General features: G+C 33.8%; 4 protein-coding genes across 5 annotated transcripts; 2 read left to right on the forward strand and 2 right to left on the reverse strand.

Moving 5' to 3' along the window:
* Positions 1 to 86: 86 nt before the first annotated feature.
* Positions 87 to 2,899, forward strand: LOC145212410 (amyloid-beta A4 precursor protein-binding family A member 3-like). Its single transcript, XM_080080523.1, has one exon. It carries the CDS (start codon positions 177 to 179, stop codon positions 2,343 to 2,345), a length of 2,169 nt encoding a protein of 722 aa, XP_079936649.1. The 5' UTR covers positions 87 to 176; the 3' UTR covers positions 2,346 to 2,899.
* Positions 2,900 to 3,174: 275 nt separating this feature from the next.
* On the reverse strand, positions 3,175 to 4,966 carry LOC145212431 (ketosamine-3-kinase-like). Of its 2 annotated transcripts, none has more exons than XM_080080547.1 (3): positions 4,802 to 4,966; positions 4,172 to 4,326; positions 3,175 to 3,829 (listed from the first exon to the last, which is right to left on the reverse strand). In XM_080080547.1, the coding sequence occupies exons 1-3, from the start codon at positions 4,945 to 4,947 to the stop codon at positions 3,210 to 3,212; spliced, it is 921 nt and encodes a 306-aa protein (XP_079936673.1). In that variant the 5' UTR covers positions 4,948 to 4,966; the 3' UTR covers positions 3,175 to 3,209. The 2 variants fall into 2 exon arrangements, with proteins under 2 accessions (XP_079936673.1, XP_079936681.1); XM_080080555.1 differs by having other exon boundaries at positions 4,762 to 4,911.
* Positions 4,967 to 5,038: 72 nt separating this feature from the next.
* LOC145212418 (AP-4 complex subunit beta-1-like) lies at positions 5,039 to 7,975 on the reverse strand. Its single transcript, XM_080080532.1, has one exon. It carries the CDS (start codon positions 7,027 to 7,029, stop codon positions 5,338 to 5,340), a length of 1,692 nt encoding a protein of 563 aa, XP_079936658.1. The 5' UTR covers positions 7,030 to 7,975; the 3' UTR covers positions 5,039 to 5,337.
* A 1,221-nt stretch (positions 7,976 to 9,196) lies between these two features.
* On the forward strand, positions 9,197 to 25,111 carry LOC145228936 (phosphatidylinositol 5-phosphate 4-kinase type-2 alpha-like). Its single transcript, XM_080094163.1, has 10 exons — positions 9,197 to 9,437; positions 10,551 to 10,648; positions 10,894 to 10,990; positions 11,398 to 11,550; positions 14,240 to 14,386; positions 17,218 to 17,370; positions 19,867 to 20,029; positions 20,413 to 20,529; positions 20,829 to 20,932; positions 23,348 to 25,111. Exons 1-10 carry the CDS (start codon positions 9,300 to 9,302, stop codon positions 23,432 to 23,434), a joined length of 1,257 nt encoding a protein of 418 aa, XP_079950289.1. The 5' UTR covers positions 9,197 to 9,299; the 3' UTR covers positions 23,435 to 25,111.
* The last annotated feature ends 1,014 nt before the right edge of the window (positions 25,112 to 26,125 follow it).

The following is a 26,125-nucleotide window of genomic DNA, read 5'->3' on the forward strand; positions in this document are numbered from 1 at the left end:
GTATGTCTGTAGTATTGTTTGATTTAATAACTTTTTAATTTTGCTGCAAATAATAATAACAATCTGGCAGTTTGAAGTTTATGTTGTATTTTATTGTGGGTGTATTTTTTTAGAAATAATACAAGCTGGGCTATTATTTCACCAGCTTGAACGGAAAATTAATAAATGTTGCCATCATGGATGAAACAGACAATAACACAAATATAAATGAAATCGAAAATGATCAAACAACTACCGAAACTGTAAACATCAATGAAACAGAAGAAGCTATAAACAACAATCTCAATATTGTACAACAAGACCTAAGTGAACTTCCTGAATCAAGTATTGATGATTTATCATCATGCTCTCCATCGAATCCTGGCGACGAAGCATTTCCGGAAGATTCTGCTCAATCAAGTGTTGAACTTACAGAGGAAGACAATTTACATGGAATACAACCTGAACCTGTTCTAAATGTTCAACAACAAGAGGAACTTTGTGTAGAAAATGAACCTAAATTAATTACAGAATCTATAGAGGTTGATGAGAATGGTTTACAAGAAATGCTGATAGTGAATGGACACGCTGAAACTGAAGAAACAGAATTAAAACTGTCAGATGCATCAACATCAGTACAGAAATTTTCGCAAGGGGAAAAGCGTTTTAACCCATTTGACAAAGTGTCGACAGAAGAGAACAATGATTTGTGGAAATATCAAGATAAAAGTCTTGATGAGATTGAGCGTTTTTCGGAGTCGTTTAGTCCAAAAGGCAGCCTCCCAAGTTCACCGGAAAAACAAGTTCATAAATTTGAAGAAAATTTAAACCCTGTGGTTGATGATATTTGGGTACAACAACCAACAGTAATGGTTGAACAACATCATCAACAGTTTGAACTTATGCCACATGAGCAAAAGCAACAGAAGCCGATAACTGATTTTAGTTCCAGTGTAGAAGATGTTGAACAAGCAATAAGAGACATTCAAATAACCCCATCATCTTCAAATATTCCCGTTGATGACCCATGGGTAAAAATTGCCCCTACACCCAGTACCCCTGTTGAATCAAAACATACTATGCCCACCACTGCTATTGTTTCTGACCCCAGGCCGCCAAGAAATGACATAAAACCTGTAGAAATTTCACCACATAATGTGCCCCAGGAGCATGTTTCACAGGAATTACCGCCAGAACAGACCTATGTTAGACCGATGTTTAATGTTGCTGGGCCGTGTGAGCCTGAAGATTTGATCGAGGGAATTATTTTTACTGCCAACTATCTAGGTTCCACCCAACTTCAGTCTGAACGCAACCCTGGCAAAAACGCACGAATGCTGCAGGCACAAGAGGCTGTGAGTCGGATAAAAGCACCTGACGGGGAGTCGCAACCAAGTGTTGAAGTTGATTTGTTTATTTCAACTGACAAAGTAAAGATTTTAAATGCTGAAACACAAGAAACAATGATGGACCATACACTCCGATCTATATCCTACATAGCTGACATTGGCAAGTTGCTGGTAATTATGGCACGGCGGAAAGTTGCAAAATCCGATGATTCAACGGAGCCAGAAATGCTGCGCGAACCGAAACAGCAAAAATCAAACCGGATTATTTGTCATGTATTTTCCTCCCAAGACGCACATTTAATGGCACAAGCAATAGGACAAGCATTTAATGTTGCATATCAACAGTTTTTAACTACAAACGGAATTGAGCCGCAAACTTTAACAAGAGACGACTACAATGAACTACTTGATATGCAAGAGATGTACCATGATGATTTAGTGCATTACTCCAAACAGGAAAATGTTAAAGACGTCTGGGTTGAGAAGAAAAAGGGTGAAGCCATGGGAATTGTTATTGTTGAATCAGGCTGGGGCTCGATTGTGCCCACTGTAATTTTAGCTAATATGCAACATGGCTCACCAGTCGAAAGATGTGGAAAACTAAGCATTGGAGATCAAATAATGACTGTTAATGGTACCAGCTTAGTTGGACTGCCACTCACTACCTGTCAAAGCATTATAAAGGGTCTGCGATCACAAAGCCTTGCACATTTGCATATCATATCATGTCCACCTGTTGTAACGGTTTTAATCAAGCGGCCAGACCTTAAGTACCAGCTTGGATTTTCCGTGCAAGATGGAATTATTTGCAGTTTAATGCGAGGAGGCATTGCTGAGCGTGGAGGAGTTAGGGTTGGTCATCGTATCATTGAGATTAATGGACAAAGCGTTGTGGCAACTGCCCATGACAAGATTGTGCAGCAACTTGTCTCATCGCTAGGCGAAATCCAGATGAAAACGATGCCAGCTACCATGTATCGACTCTTGACTGGCCAAGAACAGCCAATCTACATTTAAGTAAGAGTAATTTTCTCATTTCCATAGCTGTTGGTCTCACTGAAACATTGAAAATCAATCCTACTGTAAAAGTCCTAGACATGGAAAAGCTTTTTAGTTGTAAGAGTAATTGCTTTTTGCTAATTGACTTCCAGTAAGGCAGTTTTACCAGCTGGTATGGAAAATGTGTTTCTTTGGCTGCTCTTAAGTGTTATTTTTTGTGTACAATCAAATTTGCAGCAAACGCACACTTCCTACGAAGCTGCCTTTTATCTGAAATCAACTGTTTTTAAAATTACTGTTTCTGTCCTTGACGAAGGCTGTAAATTTTTACCTTTGATTTCTTGATATTATCGTATATATCTATACTTAGATGTCAGTGTTATTTATATATCTGCCCGTTGTAGCTTCAAAACGATTGTATGTTTCAGCATTTAGTGTGCACAGACAACGTTATATATATATGTGCCAATTATGTTACACTGCTGCGTTGAGGTGTGGCATTCGGCAAGAGTATGGATTTTCTTGGTGCCTACTGCATGGGATTGTACAATACACCACATTTTATGCATGAATCTATTCTTAAATTATGTATGAGTTACTTTGAAGAAACTGTTTTGCCACCTATACATCAGTATAACAGAAATGTGAGATAGATCTTATTGCTTTCCTTTGTAAACCTAATGATTGGAGTTAGGGGATAATGCCGTTTAATTAAAGACATTTTAATTTTCCACTGAGATACTTTGTTTAATATTTGTCAAATGCTTCAAGTAGTTTGGAAATTGAAATCCTTTGTCCTGAATCACATAATTTTTTTTAACGGAAATTCTTCTCAATGACTCAGTCCTTTTTAATTCAGCGGTATTTTATTCGTAAACAAACCTAATTCATTTTGGCAATTTGTTGCATCAAAGAAATTGAAGAACTGCGATAACCACCACCAAAATGATTCCAATGGTTTAAATAATGAAATAGCTGATAAAGTTTTTGTCGGTTATCAAAGCCAGGCTGCTTTGGGATTAGTTCATGGTAAGCTTTAAAATAGGCCGGTGGAAACCCTCCAAACATGTGAGAAATAGCAAGGTCATATTCAGAATGTCCATAAAATGCAGACGGGTCAAATATACACGGCTCATTGCTGAGTTCAGCTGCATTTCCACCCCATAAATCTCCATGTAGAAGGGCTGGCACGATTTCAAATTCTTTAGGGAAACATTTTGGAATATTTTGAAGAACTTTGGGCCAAAGCTCCCTTGCTTTTACGTCACTGTAGTTTTGTTCAACGAGGTCTAGTTGATACTTTATTCGTCTTTGAGCCAAAAATTCGACCCAGTTTTGGTTCCAGTCATTTTTCATTGGAATTATTCCACAACATGTTGCAGTATGAAAACCAAACTTGTCCACAAATTCTGTTCTTCTTCCAACAAATCCTTCATCTTTTTGAGCTTGTGTTCGAAGATTTTTGTTGTGGAGATGCAAATTTGCCATGTTTCGACCCAATTCTAAAAAAAAGATTGTGATAGGTATAGAAAGTGCTCTCTTTGATTGATTTTTAACCTTTCATGTGGTTGCTATAAAGTTATAATTTGTTTTAAAAATTTTCATGACTGCGATCTGATTTTGTTTGTCCGAACAATGAACAAAAACAATCATATCATATATATTTTCACAAAATGATTAAGACACAAATATATGGCAAAAAAATACTTTTTGCAGTGGATTAAATTTTCCAAAAATTTGATTGCTTGTTTAAACAATTAAATCCACCATCCTTTTCCAAAAGGAATTGAAACAGATTTATTTTCTGGCTTCTAAACTCAACATTTTGTCAGCAATAAACCCACCTCCTGCATATTTGTTCAATTGAGACATCTCCAGAAACTCTACAGCCAGATAGGCAGTGCCATGATCCTCAAACATTTTAATAGGCTTTGGTGTCCGTACTGTATTTGTTTCTGATATTTCGAGCAGACTTGCAAATTCCCCTTTAAGCATAACACTGAAAAGCAACAGCAAAAGAATGATTTCCAATATATTCAATTTTTTTCTGGGTGATCTGACCACATTAATTTATTTCTACAAAATTCGAAAATTAATAAACTTCGGAAAACTAGGATTCAACTTAAAGAAGGTTGGTCAAAAACAATACATGAACAGAAAGTTAGAAAAACCGAATGGTTTCTATTTTAGATATTTTACCAATTGCAGCTATTGTTAGCAAGTTCATTCATTAAAAACAATGACATGTTTGTGATAACACCAGTGGTGGGATTCAGCCATTTTGCACCGGTTCTATAAAACCGTCTCATGAAATTTTATGAGATCAGCAAACCAGTTAGCATTACTGGTTACTGTCAATGGACTTTTTGTGACAGAACCGGCCGGAATGTATGACTTTTGTGATAGAACCAGCTAAAAAAAATTTGAATCTCACCACTGGATAACACCCTTGTGGAGGATAATATATTTGTTACCCTGATCCAGGTTTTGAGTTTTGTTTGACAAAAACTTTCTTTCCATCCACCAAAAAAGCCCCTCCAGAACTTATGCCCCCACTACTGGCTCCTTCACATGGTTTCACATCAGTACAACCGAGCTGTTCTTTAAGAAGATGCTCCATACTAATTTCATCATGCCAAACTAGATAGCCATAAATTATTTACGAAACACAACAGCATCTCAAGGATTCGTTGGCTATGACTACTCTGAACCTGTGTATTAAAGTAACATCTTACATATAGCAGGGCAATTGCATGAACACAATAGTATTTTGAACCACAAAGATAGATAACAAACAAATACATAACTTTCATAGTAAACTATAAAATCTTGTAATAAAAATATAATTTCTACCCTAGCACCATATTTAATGCATCATGGATTTTACATTTTTGATGCAAGGCATAAATTTGTATAACGTACAGGCGAACTAGTTTATGACAAATGTATAATATCCAGATTTTTGTATCAAGTAGGACATAAACTTTTAGTGTCAGAAATAATAAATGATTCATGACTGGTGCAATGTAGCAACTTTAATTGAATTAAATCCCACGGCTGTGATTTTGTGCTGTGCTTCACTTGAGGATTTTATAGGTGAACACGGTTCAAAACATTTTTGTGCAAATTTGAGGTCACTTTTTAACATTAAAAAATAAATCTTGGCTTGCTCCTGGATCGTAGAAAAAGTGGACATGGCAAAAATCTTTTCGAACAAGTCTTTTAATTGCTTTTCAAACAAGTGTGGCCATTTTAGAAAAAGCCTCATGCAGGTCGTTAATACTTCTTGTTGAAGAACCGGTGAAGTTTTCTTGTCAAAAAAATTTTCAACCTCAGTATTCATAATATTAATCATAGGTCCACAGTTTTGCAGTTCACCATTTTGACTTAAAAGCCAGAGTGAACTACAATTTGATTCAATGGTTGTGCAGTGTTTGTAACCCTTCAGCAAAATCACATAAATTTCCGCAAGAAACTTGTTTCTTTGTTCCTCTGTTTGTCTCAAAGTCATTATGGCAGTCGATTTTACTGATTCTTGCACAACAATTTGATTACTTGATTGTAAACAATTTGTCAAAACGGTTTCACAATTGCGTGGTAGGAACATGTGTAACTTTGTCAATAAGCAAAAAGCTTTCCTTGCAACATTTTCATTTGCGGTTATATATCTTAAAACATTTATGAAAATGACCTCTGCAAATTCTTCTGAAACAATTTCAGTCAAAATGTCAAGTTTTTTCATTTTAACGGACACATGATCTTCAAATAAAACTAGAAACAATTTTGTGTTACTCTTTAACAGTTTTACAGCATCATTTGATTGTTTCATTACGATGTAATGCAAACTGCATAGAATAACAAAATTCCAATTGCTGTTAGCTAAATGGAGGAGTTCTACCAAACTTTTAACTATTTGGTGTACAACATCCTTACAGATGTCCACATTTTCTGAAGCAACTTTAAGCATCAATGAACTGGCTTCAACTGACAATGGAATGTTACTTGTTTGTTGGCGAATCGGTTCCAAAGCATTCAAAGTCCTAAACATTGTTTCTTCATTCGTTGGTCCTAGTGATTGGTTTGCCCGGGAAATAATAGTAATTTTTAAAAAATCATCCACTAATGATATTCGCTCAATAAGTGAAAGCAGCAATGACTGGATATTGTCTCCTCTGAAGGCTTTGCACTCTAAACACCGAACCACAACTGATGGATCACTGTCTGTAGCTAAAACAGCATTAATTTTATCCAATAAATCCAGTTTCTTCTTAATGACTGCATCCACAGCGATACTTCTAACACAAGAATTGCTGTCTTTTAAGCCATCAGCGGTAGATGATGTTACAAAGTCTTTAACCGACTCTGAGGTTAGGGTCACATCTGACAGCGACCTTAGCGTGTTCCCCCTGACCAATGGATTTGCGTGGTGAAGGTCACTGTGAATTGAGTTTGTAGCATGAAGAACAACATCCTGATTGATGTGTGCAACCAGTGAGAGATAGAGGTACACAAGCTTTTTCACTCTAATATCATGGTGTTGGCTGTATTGTATAACTTCATAAACTACATCGTCATCATGAGTCAGCACTTGTCCTTTGATATTTACAAACACATGCTGCAACACTTTGATCTGTTCCTCAAGTTTTGCTTCTACTGTTTGAAGTTTGGTTAAGCGCTTCCTAATGGAGGCTAAGTCAGCCATTGTTTTTTCTGCTAATTAAATACTGGTGAACAGTGGAAAAATAAATGCATGTAAATCAAGTAACAACCTTCTGTGAAAAAAAAACAGTTTCTAAAAGAGTGGTATGAAGTTTGAGTTGAGTTTATTTCGCTTGGTGAAAGAACACATAGAGACACAATTGCACTAAACAATCACCAAGCCGGAAAGCGCAACGTTAAGACGTTATGGGGCGCAAAAAAGTGGAGGGCACAATTGGTGGATCAAGATTAAACAGCTACACCATATTATAAAGCATTATGTGGCAGGAGCTCACCAGAAAGTGAGTTTGGCGCACTCTGAGTATAACACGACTGGGGGGAACGTTGGTGGGACCAGTCGAGGGGGCCCTAGAATCTAACCACCCATGTTAGGAAAGAGGGTGGGGTTCGACAGGAAAAGAAACCCTGCCGGATAGTTTCAAGCGCCGGAAGGAAGTTTTACTTTGTAAGGTATGTCTCAGCAGAAACAGAGTGCTAACAAATTTTGTTATTATTTAGTACTTATGAAAGCACATAAATTAAATTGAAAAATTGCTGAACATCTTGTTGAATAAAGTATGCCACTTAAAATACTGCTTAGGGTTGTATATGTTATGTCTCACAAAAAGTATGCTTTAAAAAGAAAGTCTTTGCAAAATAGCTGGGCAGTTTTGCAAACTAAATGTTTGTTTCTTCTTCCACTTAGGTTACAAGCATGCCAGCAAAATATCTAACAATAGTAAACATACATTTTTTTCTCTATTTGTGGGTAATCCCAAACGTTTTTCACAATACCAGACAGCTGTCCTAGGAAACAGTTTTGCAAACGTTGTGCATAACCTAGCACAATATTTCGAGTGTATATTTCCTATTGATGCATTACTGATGTAAATACGTTGTAATATTAAAAAGTATTATCAATAAAACTTTCAAATGAATGTAAATATTCATAAAAACAACAGCAAAAGTCAAAACAAAAATAATAGTATCGATTTAGGGGATTCTACAACCTGCACAAAGTTCATTTCCATCAATCAAAGTGAAAATATATATTTTAATAAATTAAAAAGGGCCAAACAAGATTTTTAAACTTTAAATACATTTTTAAACAATGTTAGTGCAAAGGTTTTACATGTCTAATTAAAATTTATTTACTGTACGATTTAAGTATTAAATATTGCCTTAGTTAATAAAATATAACTTCAACAAATTTATTTGAATATAAAAAGGATGATTTTCATTGATTACACTTTTTAAAAACTGTCATAAAAAATTTAGGGCAGATGGATTCCCCTGCATATTTCTGTATTTTAATCTCTGAATTTATTTTTCGTACCGTATTTATTCTTAATTTTATCCGCTAAAGTGAGCTAGAGGACCGTAAAATTGTTAACTTTAGTGAGCGGCACAACGTAAATTACTTTTCCGTCACTACGTTGCAAGGAAGTTTCATTTTTGTTGTCATTTGATGCTTTTCACTGTGATGAAACTTTACGAGGTTACGTAACGTAAACAGTTTTTTGTTTATTATTTTAACTTAGTTTCCCAGTAATGAGTTGTTCATTGTTTCTTATTCAGTAACTATGTTTGAAGCAAAAGCAAAAGTTTTTTTTGTTGAAACATTTGTACATTTACTGTATACATGGCAACTAAGAAAATGTTTTCCGATTGACATTAGTCTATGTTGTCATTAATTGCATACAGTTGTACTATCATGCTAGTTTTTGTGGTTGTTTTGGTTTAAGTGCCTGTTAGTTTGCATAATGGCCTTTTTTAAATACTTAGTCAGCCTAAAAATACCTGTTTTATTTATTGTGTGCAAAATGTTATTGGGGATGGATGTATTGGATAGAGTGTGGTAGTAGCTAATGGTCAAATGGTAACAGTTTGTTTGTTTATTTTGTGCTAGAACTTTTAACAATCAATGTGTTTAAAATTATTTTGGTTCTCATTGCTCATGTGTACAAAAAGTATGCTGTAATATAAGTACCACTTAGGAATAGCATACCAAAAAGTAGTTCACTTGTTAATATGTAAAAAAAAACATACTAATTTCTGTATATGCTTGATCTATAATACAACTGTCAAGAGAACTTTAGTGTAATTTGTTTAATAATCTATTTTCTGTGCTGTTGTTATTTGATCAAGCTATTTTTGAAGATGGTGTCCTTTTTTTAAATTCTCATTTTATTTCAATGCAACATAGGGCAAATCTTAACACATATATAGAAATCATAAAAGTGTAAACTATCTGTCTGGGAGACCGACAGTGGAATGGCCAGTGCCATGACGAAAGACATGAACCAGACCAAGATGAAGCAGAGAAAGAAACACTTCAAGAAACAAAAGCAGAAGTTGTTTCGTGCAAATGAGCCTTTCATCAGTGTCTTTATGTGGGGTGTAAACCATACTGTGAGTGAAAAAAATGATTCTTTAAATATTCTTGTTAATACTGCATCACAATTGATGTTCGGATGAGTTTGTAGTTCTAAACTATGCAATCTACCTACTGTTATGACTAGCAATGACTATGCACTGACCATGCTTCAGGTATTTACAGTTATATTCCAAAGATCTACTTGGAATATGTAATTAACCTTAATATTTTAGAGTGAATTATGTATTTTAGAGTACATAGCATATTTTTCATCTCTGGAATAAATTTTTCTTGCATGATTGTTAGTTATGGTTTGCATACATAGTATATTTTAAAGCTGCACTACTATTAGTGATGGAACGGGTACCTGGTACTCGGTATCGATGGTATCGAACGATTTCAGTGTTATCGATACTCGTACTCGGTATCGAAATATTTTGTCTCAGTTTTGGATACCAACGTGCAAGTACTGAAGGCCGATTACACTATAAGAACACTGAAAATTTTGTGCCAATATATGCTTTGGACAGTACAAATTTGGGAAAAAGTTCTGCCAGGTTACGTATTTTTTTCGCTATCGTATGGAGATAACTTTTTTCTCCATGTGTGTGTGCACGCCTGTATGCCGGCCATGACAGATAAATTAGCAGGTGATATACAACTAAGTACAACACTGTACTTAAGTACTTGGTAATCGTACTCGGTATCGAAGGTTTATACATGTGGTACTCGGACTCGGTATCGGTACTCGCTTCAAAACCTGGTATCGTCCCATCACTAACTACTATACTACTGTTAATAAAGCTGTAATCTAACCAATCATACTCAGTAACATTGCACATAACTCAGTGTGTTTCTGTTGTTTAATTGCTGTACCATTTGTATTTTATGGTTGAGTCACCAAAACTTCAAATGTCATTGATTGATATCAGTGATTCTAATGTTCTTCTTTAGCCCCCAGGAAGTAACTGTGCAGTTCTTACTGTCCCAATGCATTTCAGTAAACAGTAATCCATATCCCTAATCAATCACATAACATTTTATGGTCAAGTCTTACCTATGGTTAAGAACTCTTAAAACAGATAACTAAGAGTGGCAAAATATAGATCATGCTAACTAACTTTATTTTTTAATTTTATCACTTTTAGGTAAAGGAGCTGACGCACATGAAAATGCCTCTCATGCTCATGCCAGATGATTTCAAGTCATATTCAAAAGTCAAAATAGATAATCATATTTTTAACAAGTAAGTATATGTACTGTAAATAGATAATTGCAGACTATTATCTATTTCAATATTTGCTGTTGATATCAATAAAAGTATTCATACCATATACTTTGGTTTTACAACAATGCTTGTAACTTGGCTTTTGGTTACTTCAAGTTTTTTTTTGTAGACATGCAATGTAATGTCATAGCAATTCACACTTATTAAACACATATGTTATAAACTGTCCAAACCTAGTCTTAAATATAAATGTTTTTTTACAGAGAAAACTTGCCAAGCCATTTCAAAGTAAAAGAATATTGTCCTGTTGTATTCCGAAGACTTCGGGAAATTTTTAAAATTGACGACAAGGAATACACAGTAAGCAAAATAGCAGTTATTTTCTCCTCTCAGTTTCAATTTGAGACATTATGGTGTCAAGAGGCAGCATTTAGTGAGAGGCTTTGTGCCCCACAATTAAGTGCACTTGAGAAATTGATTTGTTTTGTGTCAACCAACGCGAACGATATGAAGTACATGTGGCAAGCCACAATTTTTGGAACATGTTGTTTTGTAATGTTTCATTATTTTAGTGATCTTTTTTTTGTTGTGACAAAAAGCCTTGCTCATGGCCCACTGTTGAGCACCATTTTGCTACAAATGTTTTTTTTTGTGTGTGCTAAACTTCAAACGTTACCACTGCTATTCCCACATTCCCACTTTATATGTTATAGTGTCTAATTGACATCAAAAACCAAAGTTCTTTACTGGGGTTGATTTATTTGCAGAACTCTATATGCGTGACACAACCGATCAGAGTGGAGGATCGTGGACGGTCTGTTGCTCGTTTTCTTCATTCCTACGACCACAAATTTGTTATAAAAACACTAACAAGTGAAGATATAGCTGAAATGCATGGATTTTTACCTAAATATCACCAGGTATGACTTGTTTAAATCCTTAAAACTGTTAAATGATTAACTGTACTGTAGTACCTAAGGTGACCATCCATATCTTTTTCCTAAACACAATTTGTACCGAATTCTTATGGAAAAATTTTTACAAAGCAAAATACTTTTTAAATTTGTGTCTCATGAAATTGTTTTTAATGATGTTTATACAAATTAAAAACCTGCGGGGAAGTCAAAAGGGCAAACAAATTTTTTCTGCTTCGGGCAAGTTTTGAACTTACTTCCATCATGAATATAATTCTATTTTTGTTCTCCACTTTGTTTCATAAACAAGGATCCCTAATTTTTGTGCACATATATACCCCTAATGTTTAATTAAAATTTAGCGTCATTTAAGCAACACACAAGCAAAATGTGAATTTATTATTTTTATAGTACTCGCTGGTCAGTTAATAAATGATGAATATTTCAATTAAATAAATCCATATTGTTAAATACACCATTGTATTACCTACAGCCAAAACAGGTTAAAATAAATACGTAACTTACTACACAAACTTAAAATTGTTACAACAGTTATTTGTGAGTTTCATACAAGATTGGATAGTTTTGTTGCAAAAATAGTTCCTTACAAAATAACTAGCTCCATGAACTTTCACCATTAATATTTAATGCTAAAATGAATTTTTAATGAAGCCTCGTTTATTTCTCTAACTTTGCACTGGCTTTTTAAATATATAGCAACCAAGCTCAATAGAAGTCAACATAAAAAAACTGTTTGTAATGTAACAAAACACAAAATAATGGAAGGCAGTTGTTTATTAACCCTGCCCAGCTTTCAAAATATGTGACTTTTTGTTTATTCAATGCAATGGTAGAGTTTGTAAATTTTTTAAAAGATTTTGTCATTTATCATTTTGTTTACATTTTCTGCTAAAATAAATTGGGCATCATTATTATTGAAATGACGTCCAATTAAATTATTACAGCATACCAGATACATGCAATTATGGTTGTTTTTGCTGAGTGTATGATGACATGTGATTATATAATGCAAGTCAAACAGTTTGCAGTTTGCAAAATGCTGTACTCAGCAAATGCCGTCCACTCCATTGAACGTAAGCTTCATTGCTGGTTTATTGGTTGTTTGTCAAACCACTTGTCACTGTGCAAGATGTCCAATCAATTATTTTCTAATTAATTTTTCTGCCCCTGACAAACAAGGTCCCCTATCTTGATGGTCTGTTTGTTAGACACACATAATGTTTTTGTCATGTTGTGTCGAAAACGAGATATTGCCTACACATTTTTAGTTAGAATTTTGTCGTTTGTTTTAATTTAAAACAAGTTGTAATTTTTGTAACAATCAAACACTTGCAATGTGCAAACCATCACAAGAAAACAATTTTACATAGACATAATGGTACACTTTCAACAGTTTTTACGCTATGTTTTCATTGGCCCTCAGTCTTGACGAATATTTTTTAGTTGCACTGATGTTTTGAAATTAGAATATCTTTGATTTGGAAATTTTTTCCCCTTCACAACACAATTATATAAGTCCAAAAATCTTAAAATATTACAAAAACAGAAAAAACAGGAGCACAATCAATCAACGAATTTTGTAAAAGCAATTTGTTTTTAATAGCAGTTGGTATTTTGCTGCACTAAGTGTTGTTGTTAAGTTTATTAGGAAACACAGAATAGCAGGAAACTCCTCGTTATGTTTACACTTGTTTAGCTTTACGCATTTTGACAATGTTTTTCTATTATCATCCCAGTACACTTAATATTTGTTGCCCATTTTAAGCTAAAAAGTAACAGTACAGAAAACATAAACACACTTTTTGATTTACAATATTTACAGTGATGAATGTGCGTTTTCTTAAATGAACACACCCAATGTAAAAGTGTGTATATTAGAACATTAAAATTTTCAGCAATGAAAAAAAAAAAATTTTTTTTTATCATAAAATTTTCAGCAAAATATGTTTTTAGAGATTTGGTGGGTTACGGTAATATTGAGACCCACTAAGCATTGTCTCATTACACAGTTACTGCAAAACACTATAGGAAAATACAGTAAAGCAAGCTGCTTAAACCTTACAGTGCTCCTAGAACCTGTCATAACTCCCAAGGGACATTTGTTTTGCCTGGTGGTATTTTGAGGGCTGACCTAATTTTTTTGGGAAAAACATTATTGGAATTTGATTAAAATGCTCCCAGTGTGGGGCAGAATTTCATTAAAAATTTATGAGAGATAGAAGCCCTTTTTGTCATCTTTGCAAACCAGGAAGTGTTTAACTCTTTACATAATTGTGGAAAAACACATAATTAGCACAAGACTTTAGAAGAAACTGAAAAAACTAAATTGTCATTTTTGTATGTTATTTACTTTGTATTAATACTCATGGGTGTTCCTAATGAGAATGAAACCCTAAACTAGCCCAGTAAGAAAGACAAAATATTTTATTCCATATCATTTTAAACCGAAGTTTCTCTTGTAAAGCTTAAAATATTATCCAATTTGCTGTGTTTGGCATGTTTCATACATTGCATTAATGTTGCTTATGGATTTTAACTCATGGTAATGGAACCATTGAAGTTAGTGCAATAAAAAAGAAAAATGCTTGGATTGCATATTGATAAAAAACAAGTTTCTAGCCAGTTTTTGCGCAAATAATATTTGTTTTAAAGCAAACCACTTTGTTTATTTCAGTACCTGGTTGAAAACAAATGTGAAACGTTGCTGCCACAATACCTGGGCATGTATCGGTTAACCTTAAATGGTGGAGAGCATTACTTGATGGTGATGAGAAACGTGTTCAGCGCCACGTTCAAAGCCCACAAGAAATATGACCTGAAGGTGGGTTGAACGTGTTTGTTTATACAACACTGAGTTTGTATATAACCAAGCTTATACAAGCCTTGCAGTTAATATGAACACGTCTGTGACACACCGCTTTGAAAACTGGTTTTGATACAAGTTTAGTAACAAACATTTAAGTTACTTTTGTCAAAAACATTTTTAAAACTAATAAATTTGTAAACTTTTTTATGTTTGGGTATTAAAAAGTGTTAAATTGAGTGCTAAAAGTGCTAAATTGCTTAATTAATGACTTAAAAAGATACAGTTTCTGCTAAAATGACTCGAAATATACTTGTTTAAAAACTTAATTCATGTTTTAGGGATTTAAAAGTGTTAATACAGGGCTTTGGATGATAAAATTGGAAATTAATCTTTCATAAGCATAACATGTTACCACATGATTAACAAAAATATGTATATATTGCTACAAATGACTGCAAAAAGATAAAAAACACCACTTTGGAAATTATATTGATGCCTGGTTGGTAACTTCAATATATTACTACATGACAAATTTCACTAACTAAAGCCTGCTGCTACCAGAAGTAGTCAACATAAATTTATGCATGTCCACATATTAACTGCTAATTTATGTCAATAATGTATTTGCAGAGTTTGCTAGTTTTTATGGGTCCACTTTTGACCAGTGCTTCACAACCTTGTTTTGCAGTAATTTGCCCCTTTTGTGATTTTATCAAGCTCTGTGTACCTGTATATGCTATATATATATATATCCCTTCCCCTATGAAAATTACTAAACCGATTTGGGCAGCCTAAAGCTAGATTTTTGAATTCCTGGTTAAACCCTTTGCCCAACCACCGTAAATCACTTCAGCTAAACTTTTAAGTACTAAAAAAAATCAGCACATTAGGGTTTGTATTTTGAACTTTTAGGGCCGGTAAACCTAAAAGCGAATATTTCGGGGTTAAGGGGTGAAAATGGGTGAATCCAACTAAAAGTTTAAAATTCCCAGAATACCTTACATTTCACCAACCAACAAACCATGAAACTCTTAGAGCGTGTACTTAGTTTGTACAGCCATACAAAAATTACATTTGGGGGGCCTGTGGGTGAACCACTGGGTCGTTTGGGGTCAAAGTTCAGAAGAATCAAAATTGGGTTTATACCTAACATGTGTGTAAATTTGAATACATTTGAAGCACTCTTTCTTGACAAAATATGTGGAACAAACAGCATTAGACAGATAAATTAACAGTTTAATTTACTAAACTTGAAGAGCTGAAAGTACATTATTCATAGTCACATAAAAATGTTTTCAACTTTCGCTCTGACATTTTTAGCTATTACAGCTGTGTTTTTTGAAGTTAAATTATATTGTTAGATTTCTATTGAATACTCAAATCTATATTTGCAAAGTGTGCTACTTAGGCTGCTTTGTGCAAACACGCATGTGTGCAGTGTGGTTTTTGTGGTCAAAACTGTCTAGGACATTTTGAACATAACTATTTGCATTAGCAGCTGTGTTGTATTATATAAAACCCAAGCAGTATCAGTTCACTAGAACTGTATTTGTGTTGAAAAAAAAAAAGATTTCTCATAAACAAATGATAAATTAAACATAGCACAATCTTTTTAAACTTTGTTCTTATATAACCAAACAGCACTAATATGAAGCAGTTTAAGTGAAAATGTTTGTTTCAATTTCTTTACAAAAACTCTATATTGTAGACAAGTTTCTATGCCAATATATTATTACAGCACACTATTTAAATCAAAAAGTTCATAAATGGAGCACAGTACATTAATTGTTTATTTTCAAGTGCAAAAACAGAACCAATATAAAATCAGCTACTGTCAAATTGTTTCCAACAAATTTAGATTCTATACCCCAATATTATTATGCCAGACTTGTTTTCATGGCCTTAATTGCTTTGTTATTCTCAAAATTGCCAATCTCAAAATATCATTTTACGCAAACAAGCGACTAATGAATTAGCTATAACGAGTGGGTGGCTGCTGTGTGACTTATTTTACGCCATTAACTTGTTTATTTCAATCACCGCTAGCATGAGTAAACAGCTTTTTTGGTACTTTAAACATCTGCTGTGATCAAAACAATTGTAGTATTTATTGTCTGTCGCTATGATAGTGTATTTGACAATCACCATAGAAGTATATTATTCTATTTGAATAAGGGACAGTGATGGCACAAAGGTAAAACTGATTGCATTTAAACAACAATTGTTGACTGATAGCCTGTGTAAACTTTATTACATGGTAGTTAATACGATGGCCACAAAGCCTTAATGGTTTAGTTTGTCCATTATGTATGTGCTCCGTTAATGGGTACAGTTTGTCCTGTGTGTAATGGTTGCCTTGCATCACCACAAAATAAGGACACACTATACATAGTTACGTACTTCCTAATTGTTACAGCAAGTATTTAAACTTTATGCTGTTTGACTCCTTTCTGTTTCAGTGATATTGGGCACTGGATGAAAAAAGGGTAAAAATAACCACATAGAATAAATACACACAAAAAATTAAAACTTCAAAACTACAAAAATGTATTTGAGTGTGTACATCTCTATACACAGTTCAAAATGTGTAAAAAATTAATACAATATTCCATGACTATGTCATCAAGGTGTACAGCAGTTTTGTTGCCTCACATCACCACAAAGAAAAATATTGGACTGGCTGGATAGGCACTGGCGGTAAAAACACACAAACAAACAAATAATGTCAAAGCTGTGAAAATATATTTTCCTGTGTACCTCTAGTCACAAAAAATTGCCTACAGAATTCAATAATTATGTTATCAAGGCAGAAGATCAGTTTTGTTAATGGTTATGTTCTTTTGCAGGGTTCCACAGTTCAGCGGGAAGCCAGTGACAAAGAGAAGAAGAAAGTGTTTCCCACATTTAAAGACAATGACTTTGTGAAAGACAACATGAAAATATATCTGGATACGGAACATAGAGAGTCGTTTCTTGCCAAACTCAAAACCGACGTTGAGGTGGGTTTTGGCAACAGTAACTTTTTACAAAGTTGCTTTTGTGTAAAATTTGTTAAAACTTCAAACTAATGATAGACCGTTATGGATTATCCAAGGCTTAGACTGATACCGATTTTCGGTAGATTAGTAGGTTGATAACCGATGATTTAAGGCCTATATATTTTGTTTGCAGGAAAAAGTCTAAACTTGTACTTTTTTAACAGAAAAAACTTCAATGTTGTTTGAAATACAAACATTGGGTGCTTGTACAACATAGTAACAAAAAAATTAGTTTAAAAGTCAGGATTTGCTATACAGATAAACTAACGTAACCAAGTAAAAACAAAACTTCCAAAAGCCATGTCAGAGCATTAATGCTTTTGACATTGATTTGCCATGATATCAATCAGTGTCTTGCTTGAAGCAGCTAAGAGCCTGTTTTCAGCAACACACCAAAATAGAATAGCGGTGGAACACTATATATGGATCTGTTCATAAGTTTAATAATATAGCTGCATTTTTACAGTTACCAGTTTTGCCATGATCTGAGTCAAGTTTATGTCTTTAATGAAAACAAAACTTGTGTTAGAGCTTTGGTTGTTTTGGGGAAGTTTTTTTTATTAATTCTGTAATCCATCTATTGAATTTTACAACTAACACACACTTTTCCAGTCTTTGTGTTATAAAACTCATTGGTTTAATTTTAGGGGTAATGTTACACTTGTGGTCCACTCCAGTTTTAAGTTTGAATGTCCACTAGTAAAAAACAAGTTTTAACATATGTTTTAACTACAGAACATATCAAACTACCATATTAGAGGGTTTGAATATGTATGTTACAACAAAAAGTGACAAAACAGAGCTAAATGAGTACATATTGATGTTTGTTTGTCTCAAGTGATATGTCTTCTGAAACTTCAAAATACTTACAGTGGCATTTTGTAAGTGAAACTTATTTCCACACTATCAATCAAATTTGGTCTTTACCCAGTTAAAATCAAATACAAATTTCAAAACGATGTCAAGACCTTCATGGGATCCTTGTTGAGTTGTTTGTTCTCGTCGCAAACACTTTTCAGCTTGTCAAATCTTGTTCATGTCAATTACTTCCTGTTTCAATTAGTCACAAAGTATTTCTGCACATTCAAAGAATCTCTTCTTAAATGTCAATTACTTTGTTTTTGGGAACTGCTGCCTTTTTAATGGTAACAATGCCAAGTAATGTTACAATTTGGCTGTAATGGTACAAAAACTAAATGAGGCTGGTAATTTTACAGCATGACTTGTAAAATACTTTGAAAATTGCCCCAACCTAACTTTGCAGTTTGAAAAAAAATTTGGACGTGTTATGTAAATTATAATATTTGTTTCTTGAAGTCCATGTGTCTGTATGTAACTATAAAAATTATTATTCCAGTTTTGTTTTTCATTTTATTTCAGAAAAATATGACGTGAAATTCTTCAAAATATTTAGGTTTTTGGAAACTGGTTCAATAGCAACAAACATGACAATTTTATTTAATAAGGCTCAACAGTGTGTCTGATTTGCTGTAGAACATGGGACAAAACGTTTTTTTTTTTTTGGTCACGACAGTAATTTTGTTATTGTGCGATGCGTAAATATTGATAAATGACTCACTACATTGTCACCATTGATTTTGGGGGTGTTGGCTTAAAAAAGAAACTTATTTACAGAAACAGACTGAAATCATCATATTTTCTATGATCAATAATTTTAGTCATTGGAAACACAATTCATAATTCTGCCACAAAACGTTGTTCAGGTTTCATTTAGAGGTTTTGAACTGGGTAAATTTTGTCCTTAAGGGGATAAATTTGACATGCTTTGAAAATAAATAAAAGTTTGTCTAAATTTTGTGCAACATGCAAAGTGGGTTTTAAAAAAAAATCTTTGAATTTTTTTTGATAAAAATCTACAAAAAAAAATGATAATTTATCGTTTTCAATATAAGTTTGTTTTTCTATTCTTTATTTTGACTCTAAGTGGATAGTTTATGTTAGTGACTTGCTTTGTAGCCTGTAATTAAGTGGTTCATTATAACCTATCTCTCATGGGACCAAACAGGTCTCTGGTGAATTTTACAAATCAATCAAATTTCTGTCGGCCATAATGAGTCTTCAAAGCAGGAAATTCCCCCTCCCCAAATACTTGCCAAATCTGTTGTTACACTCGTTATTTGTGTTTTTGTAAAAATATTAGTTTTATTTTTATTTTTAACATATACGGATACTTTGTTTCAAAAACATACAGTAAATTTCAGTTCGTCTGGCCCATTGGACCAAAAAAATTGTCCGGATTAACCGATGTCGATTAGTTCAAGCCTTACTACATTAAAAATCATTTGTACCTTAAGTTTTGTCAGAATTAGACCAAAACTTAGATTAACAGAATCCAGTTTAACCAAAGTTTACTGTATATAATCCATTTACAAGGAAAACAGTATAAAAGTTTTTTTTGATTTATGAGTAAAAATATTTTTGAAAACACTTTTCTAGTTTCTGGCCTCATTAAAGTTGATGGACTACAGTCTGCTGGTGGGAGTCCATGACTGCGATCGGGCCGACAAGTATACCGATGAATTGCAGGACGGAGATGGGAACGGGTTTCTCGATGGAAGTCCCGGTGAAGAAGAAATAGGACGTTGTGATCATGCTGCCGGTAAGAAGAGTTTTTAAGTTTGGGAGTAGTTAACACTCTGTCTGCTGTTTTTGGGGTCAAATATGATTTTGACATAGGTATATTGCAATTCTTGGCTTAAACTGTGCAGTGTGGTAAAAAAATTTGTGTTTCTGGTTTAACATTCTGGTTTAAGTATATGAAAAGATAAAGTATTATTTGATAAACAGATATAGTTCCTATTTGTGCAAAATTTGAACATGACAGACCTGGTTACAATGCCTAATCTACAAGGCTTTAAATCTGTCATGAATAAAAATGTCAGCACATACCAAACTACAAACTACTTAGCCCTTCAATCGCTTTTTCTACTATTAATATGTTAATTGCCTTCTTTAACTAACAACCAACTTTTCTGTTCACAGTTAGTTCAACGACGCCACCTGATTCACCAAGGGGTGGGGTGAATCCCCTTCGTCAGGACTCCATTAGTGGCGAGGAAGGAATAGCTGACAGTTTTTACGCCATTCGAAGTTCCTCTAGTAAGTTTACTACTTGTATTGTTTACTTTTGCAGCCCTGCTTTAACTGTTATTGTAACACTACATACAGATCTGTTCATAAGTTTAATAGTGAAAATAACGGCCCAAATAGATGTAAAAGCGAAATGCTTTATTGTTCAACTGTTTCAGCAAATACTCATGCTCATTATCAGTGATATCAGTGATGATGCACCAAAACTTACAGGTCTGGAATGCTTGATATAAATTAGAAGAAATAAAAAGATTATCCACATTTAACACTTCAGGGTAATGGTTATGGCTTTATACTTTACTTTACAGAATCACAGAAGAATGAAGTGTATTACATGGGATTGATTGATATTCTAACCCACTATGACACGAAAAAGAAGGCTGCCCATGCCATGAAAACTGCTAAACATGGGGTAAATGTTCAGTTGGTGTAAACTTTTTTTTCCAAAAACTATTTTTAACATTAGTATTGCAGAACATTTTGACAAACAATGTAATGTTTTTTGCAATATTAATTTTGGCTACATGGTTGCAAAGATTAAAAAATACAGACTAAATACCTGATATATTAGAGCAATATATATGTAGTTTAAATAATAGGGACTTTGAAATATACAAAAAAAAAATTAAAAAATATGTGGTCAAAGGCATGACCAAAGGTACCATTAACAGTATTACTCAATAAATAAGGGGTATACAATTAAAATTGAAGAACAGACCATGCTTTTATATAAAACAATTTCTAAACGCATTCCATCTGTGCATTTTTAAACCATTACAGGACCCAATATGGTGTGTAGGTGTTGTAATGTGTACCCCAGCCTTAAATAGTCAAAGCCACATCATCTAAATAGGTCAGCTGCTTTCAACAGTCACAGTTGCCTTGATTGGAAGTTCCTGTCTTCTTATGTGATAAGAATCTGTCACTCAAATACCCTTTGTAATAGTAGCAATGGATTTTCTGTTTATCACATTGTGTCCTTAACCCACGGTCCATTAGCCAATCCCTAATCAGTGTGAAGTCACATGATTAAGCCCATGTTCTATGCATAGTACAGTGAAGGGTATTAATGGGTGTATTTTTAGTTGCTAAGTAGATTGTGTGTGATAATCTTGTGACAGGGTACCCTGAAAGCATTAATGCTTACTTGGGATCTTGATAATGCATCTATATATGGTCTACATTAGGCTAATGGACCGGTATTTTAGTGTGCCTCAAGGCAGGTGTGTTTAATATGTTTAGATCCCAATATTAAACAAAGATTTAATCTAAAGTTAAAATAATTAAACAACACTTTCAAGCACCAGTTTTTAATGTTTTATGAAACTCATATACTACTAACCAAGAAAATACTTACTTTAGGATAAGTCATAGACTATTGATTTTGGTCAGTACAGAATGTTATGTTAAGGCAAGGGCTAAAGAAGTTTTAAAATGTGCCGATTTAAAGTCAAAATTCACTACTGCATTTTATGGATGAATCATTTTAAACAATGTGAGTGATTTTTTCAGTTTGGAGCAGACTTTTCAGTGAAATCGCCGCGAGTTTATGCACACCGACTGCTGCAGTTCCTAGTGGCCAGGACAGAAAGTGTCAGCGATCGATCAGTTATTTATCCTTCGGCCAGAAACCATCGTTTTTGCAGGCTGAGAGGAAATAGCTACAGAACAATGAGATTTTGTTACAGTAATGAGGATTTAAGGGTTGAAAGGAATAGAATCGAATTAAAAAAGCATTGCTCCCAGGGAATGCTAGTAGGTAAACAAGAAATAGTAGAAGAGTATATTTTATGTGGTAAGCAACCCAGTGCAATGTATGGTTTTCTGAAATTTTAAATTAAATATTTGCAGCAATGTTTAATTTTGCCATTTTTGTCTTATTGATAAAAATTCTATTTCAATTCCATTTGAGTATCAATTAATTTATGCAGCAGCAGCATGATGTGTTTTGGCAGTTTTTTGTTTCTATTTATGCATATAAGTGGTTTCTAACCTTTTTTCAAAGTTACTTAAATATTGTTGCAAAATTTTATCATTCACAGAAACATTTTGTAATATTTGTTGAAGTGAAGTAGGGTTTCAAAAAGTTTAAATTTAAAAAATCCCCAAACTGCTCTGCTACATTTGTTTTAAATAAACACTGCTATTTGCTGAATTACTAAACTTCACAATTAAATGCAAGAAATGATTTTTTACCTATATACTACTGATGGCACACAATAAGCAAACTTAAAACTTGATACGCGAAACAAGGAAACCTACATATTGGCACACATTCTTTTTACACCCAAATAAATACCATGTATCACCGCTTTGGCTTCATATCAAATGCTTCCAGTGAGAAACATAAAAAATCACCTATAATTTAAAGCACACTGTGCCAGGCCCATTAAAGGCGCCATACCGAATTAGCCGGTAGAGCTACTAACACGATACGTTACGCCTGATCCAAAAGTGCTTAATTTTCAAAACAGTATATATCAAAAAATGCTAACGGTTAGGGCTATTAGGGTTGGGGTAAGGTATTAGCACTTAAAATTCAATAAAACTAACCCAAAAAATTAGTTACTAATGTAAAAAATTTATGTAAATATTTCCCAACCCAACCCATTTATAGCCGCTAAATAAATAATTCAGCTCTTTACGCCACCTATCAAAAATTAAGCACTTTTGGATCAGGCGTAACGTATCGTGTTAGTAGCTCTACCGAATCAGCCGGTCACCAAGCATTCACGACTATATGGCAAGGCCTAGGCTAGAAAAATCTAGCCTGCGGTGGGATTCAAACTAAAATTTAAAGCTGATTTTATTCTGTACTTTTTCGCAGGCTGGAGCTGAAATATCAACAATCCAACCAGCACAGTACAGCAAAAGATTCTCTGAGTTCATAGGGGAGCAATTGGTGGCGCTATAACACCCTCCCCCCCCTAGCATCAAAAAGTTACTTAATTCTTTTTTACTATTTCACCTACAGGGTAAAAAGGCCTGTTACACCTTACATTGTAAAATCTAAATGATGTTGTAATGTATGTGTTGTTGTATCAAATGTACTGCTTGCAATCCGAGCTATTGTCTGCCTGTAGAGCAAATAAGAGACATTTTGCTAAAATAATTACATCACAATATTGTCTATTATGTCACAAGAGCAAATTTTGCTCTGACCCATGCTTCTCCATTCTAACCAGCTGCTATGTGTGATGTCACAATCGTAGAGTGTTGTCACAATAATTTGTTACTGTTACATCACAATACTAGCAGTTATGCTATGGAATGCAGTGTTTGTTTCAACAATCATCTGTTAACACAACCCACAAAATAATGTAATCTAATCTATGTATTTGAAAATGAAGTTTCATTATAAGGTAACATAATATCTTTGGCATCTTTGTGGTCTTAAAGACTGTATATTCCAAATCATGGCCTAATCCATTTAGATTTTTCAATTTTCAATACTGAAATCACATTTTATACTGCAACAAGTCGCAAAAGTTCAAATTGAAGGTCAACTTAAACCCGTACACCCATGAATTTGTTATTGCATTGACCTTTTTCACCTGCCATACACCTGCCCAATTGATGTGTAGATTTGTGTACTTGTGCTGGACGTGTAAATGTCATAATATGCATTTGTATGTATATTGCATTTGACAATGTTTTTCAGCACATATTTCCAAGAGCTTGCTTAATGCCATGAATTAATAGAAACTTTAAAACAACTTTAGGTCAAGATTGAATTACTCGCAATTGAAAGAGGTGATCTAAATTTAGATTTTATTAACTTTTTGTATTATCAGGATTTTATACCAGTGCACCTAGACATATGAAAATGTCTTGTATAAGTGCTTATCTGTTTTATGCATGGTGAAACAAGTTTTTTTTTTGAACAAACTCACGTTTAAAACTGTAAATAAACTTTCAAAACTAAAAAAAAATCAAAATTATCATTCGCTTTTTCACCTGTTGTTCAAAAAATATAAACTGTAATGTATTTTAAACAATGCAAGTTTAACTGTGATTTCTATGGTCAATGTGGTTTTAATTTGTTGTCCAAAATTCGTCAGTCAATTTCTGAATAACTTAAACATACTTAGGCTTGCCTTTCAATCAGTGTAAAAATTGTGGGACATTTTCATTCATGGCACATTTTTGTATCCAACATAATTTCTTTGTTTTATTTAACTGGTTTATCAGCATTGGCCATAACTGTCTGGTTTAAAGTAAAAACCAAGCTGTCGAAACCTTTAAAAAACGAAGAAAAAGAGTTCCAATTTTGCTTAACTTAACTTTCAAAATTTATAGACACAGTTATGGAATTTGAAGCTAGTTTTGCTTTCGCTACTTATAAACTGCTTTCGGTGTGCTTTTAGCATTAAATTTTGCTTTTTTGTTCAATACACCTCTTTAAACCTATTGTTACTGCGCGTATACATTTTAAGAAGTGGTGCAGTCAATTTCTGAGTGTTGAATTTTCCGCTGGTCAAACTCTCGTTGAATATTACCTTTGCCCATTCTATGTGTGAATGTTACTGTCGCAATTCTCCATAGTTGACCTATTTTTTATGACGGACAATGTTGTTGTACTGTCGCTTCGTACATATTTTGCTTGATGTAAACAGATCGTATTAAAAACCGTCATTGAAAAAAGAAATGTTGTTTTAATTTTAATAAGTGTTTGTCATCTCCAGTGTTCAGATCTATATAAGTTTGCAACTAGTATTTTCTTTAGCATTACACCAGTTGAATACCGTATTTACTCGATTGTAAGTCGCCCTCGTTTATAAGACGCCCTCGATTGTAAGCCGCATGTTGAGGTGTTAAAAAAATAATGTAAGCCGCCCTCGATTGTAAGCCGCACGCTGGAATTTTAGATACGATTGTTTCTTAATACATCTTTCTGTTGTTAAATGGTATGACTATTTGCCCATATCTGTTAGTTACGTCGATAACTGTACCCAACAGAACGTATATCGATGTATAATCTGTACACGCATACATATTTTGAACCCCAAATAATTTAAATGTTTAAGTGTAGAAATAATTTAGGTATAAAATTAAAATATAAGCCGCCCTCGATTATAAGCCGCACAAACGGCAGCTGAAAGACAAGATACGCCGCGGCTTACAATCGAGTAAATACGGTAACTAGTTTGTTAAACATGCAACCTGGTGGACGAAACGCTTGTTCGGCATTTTTAATATAGGTTTCGATAAATTGAGTAACAGGGATACAAATTTATAATTAACTAAATAAGACTGCAGTTTGGTGTCTGTATTTTATGCAGCAGTAGAGTGGCCGGCTTTTATTCTGCATTACGTACCTTTGAAAATCGAATTTGATGCACAAATTAGGGTTTGTTTTAATCTGCAATTTCACGGTTCTGGATAACGTGTGACATAGATGTGACTGCAGTTCGTTTAACCTTGTTCCATGAGTTGTATTTCTAGCGAAGTAAACTCAACACAATCAGCAAACCATTTCCCTTTATAAATACAGTCTAATCCCCACTTAAAAATAATAATTTCGTCACGGGTTGTGATCATCGCAACTTGCACAAAATGTCAGCGAATTTCAAACCGACTTGTTTCCAAAAAACGTTTGTTGTTG

This window comes from Phallusia mammillata, chromosome 1 (genome assembly GCF_965637545.1).
Source record: "Phallusia mammillata chromosome 1, kaPhaMamm4.hap1.1, whole genome shotgun sequence".
NCBI classification, from domain to species: domain Eukaryota; kingdom Metazoa; phylum Chordata; class Ascidiacea; order Phlebobranchia; family Ascidiidae; genus Phallusia; species Phallusia mammillata.

Coding starts and splice junctions, on each gene's coding strand:
- LOC145212410 (XM_080080523.1), top strand. CDS start 177: ATGGATGAAACAGACAATAACACAAATATAAATGAAATCGAAAATGAT.
- LOC145212418 (XM_080080532.1), bottom strand. CDS start 7,029: ATGGCTGACTTAGCCTCCATTAGGAAGCGCTTAACCAAACTTCAAACA.
- LOC145212431 (XM_080080547.1), bottom strand. CDS start 4,947: ATGGAGCATCTTCTTAAAGAACAGCTCGGTTGTACTGATGTGAAACCA. Junction 4,327..4,801: donor AACTCAAAACCTGGATCAGG/GTAACAAATATA, acceptor GTTGCTTTTCAG/TGTTATGCTTAAAGGGGAAT. Junction 3,830..4,171: donor ATTGAACAAATATGCAGGAG/GTGGGTTTATTG, acceptor TCTTTTTTTTAG/AATTGGGTCGAAACATGGCA.
- LOC145228936 (XM_080094163.1), top strand. CDS start 9,300: ATGGCCAGTGCCATGACGAAAGACATGAACCAGACCAAGATGAAGCAG. Junction 9,438..10,550: donor TGTGGGGTGTAAACCATACT/GTGAGTGAAAAA, acceptor TATCACTTTTAG/GTAAAGGAGCTGACGCACAT. Junction 20,030..20,412: donor ACGTTGTGATCATGCTGCCG/GTAAGAAGAGTT, acceptor TTCTGTTCACAG/TTAGTTCAACGACGCCACCT.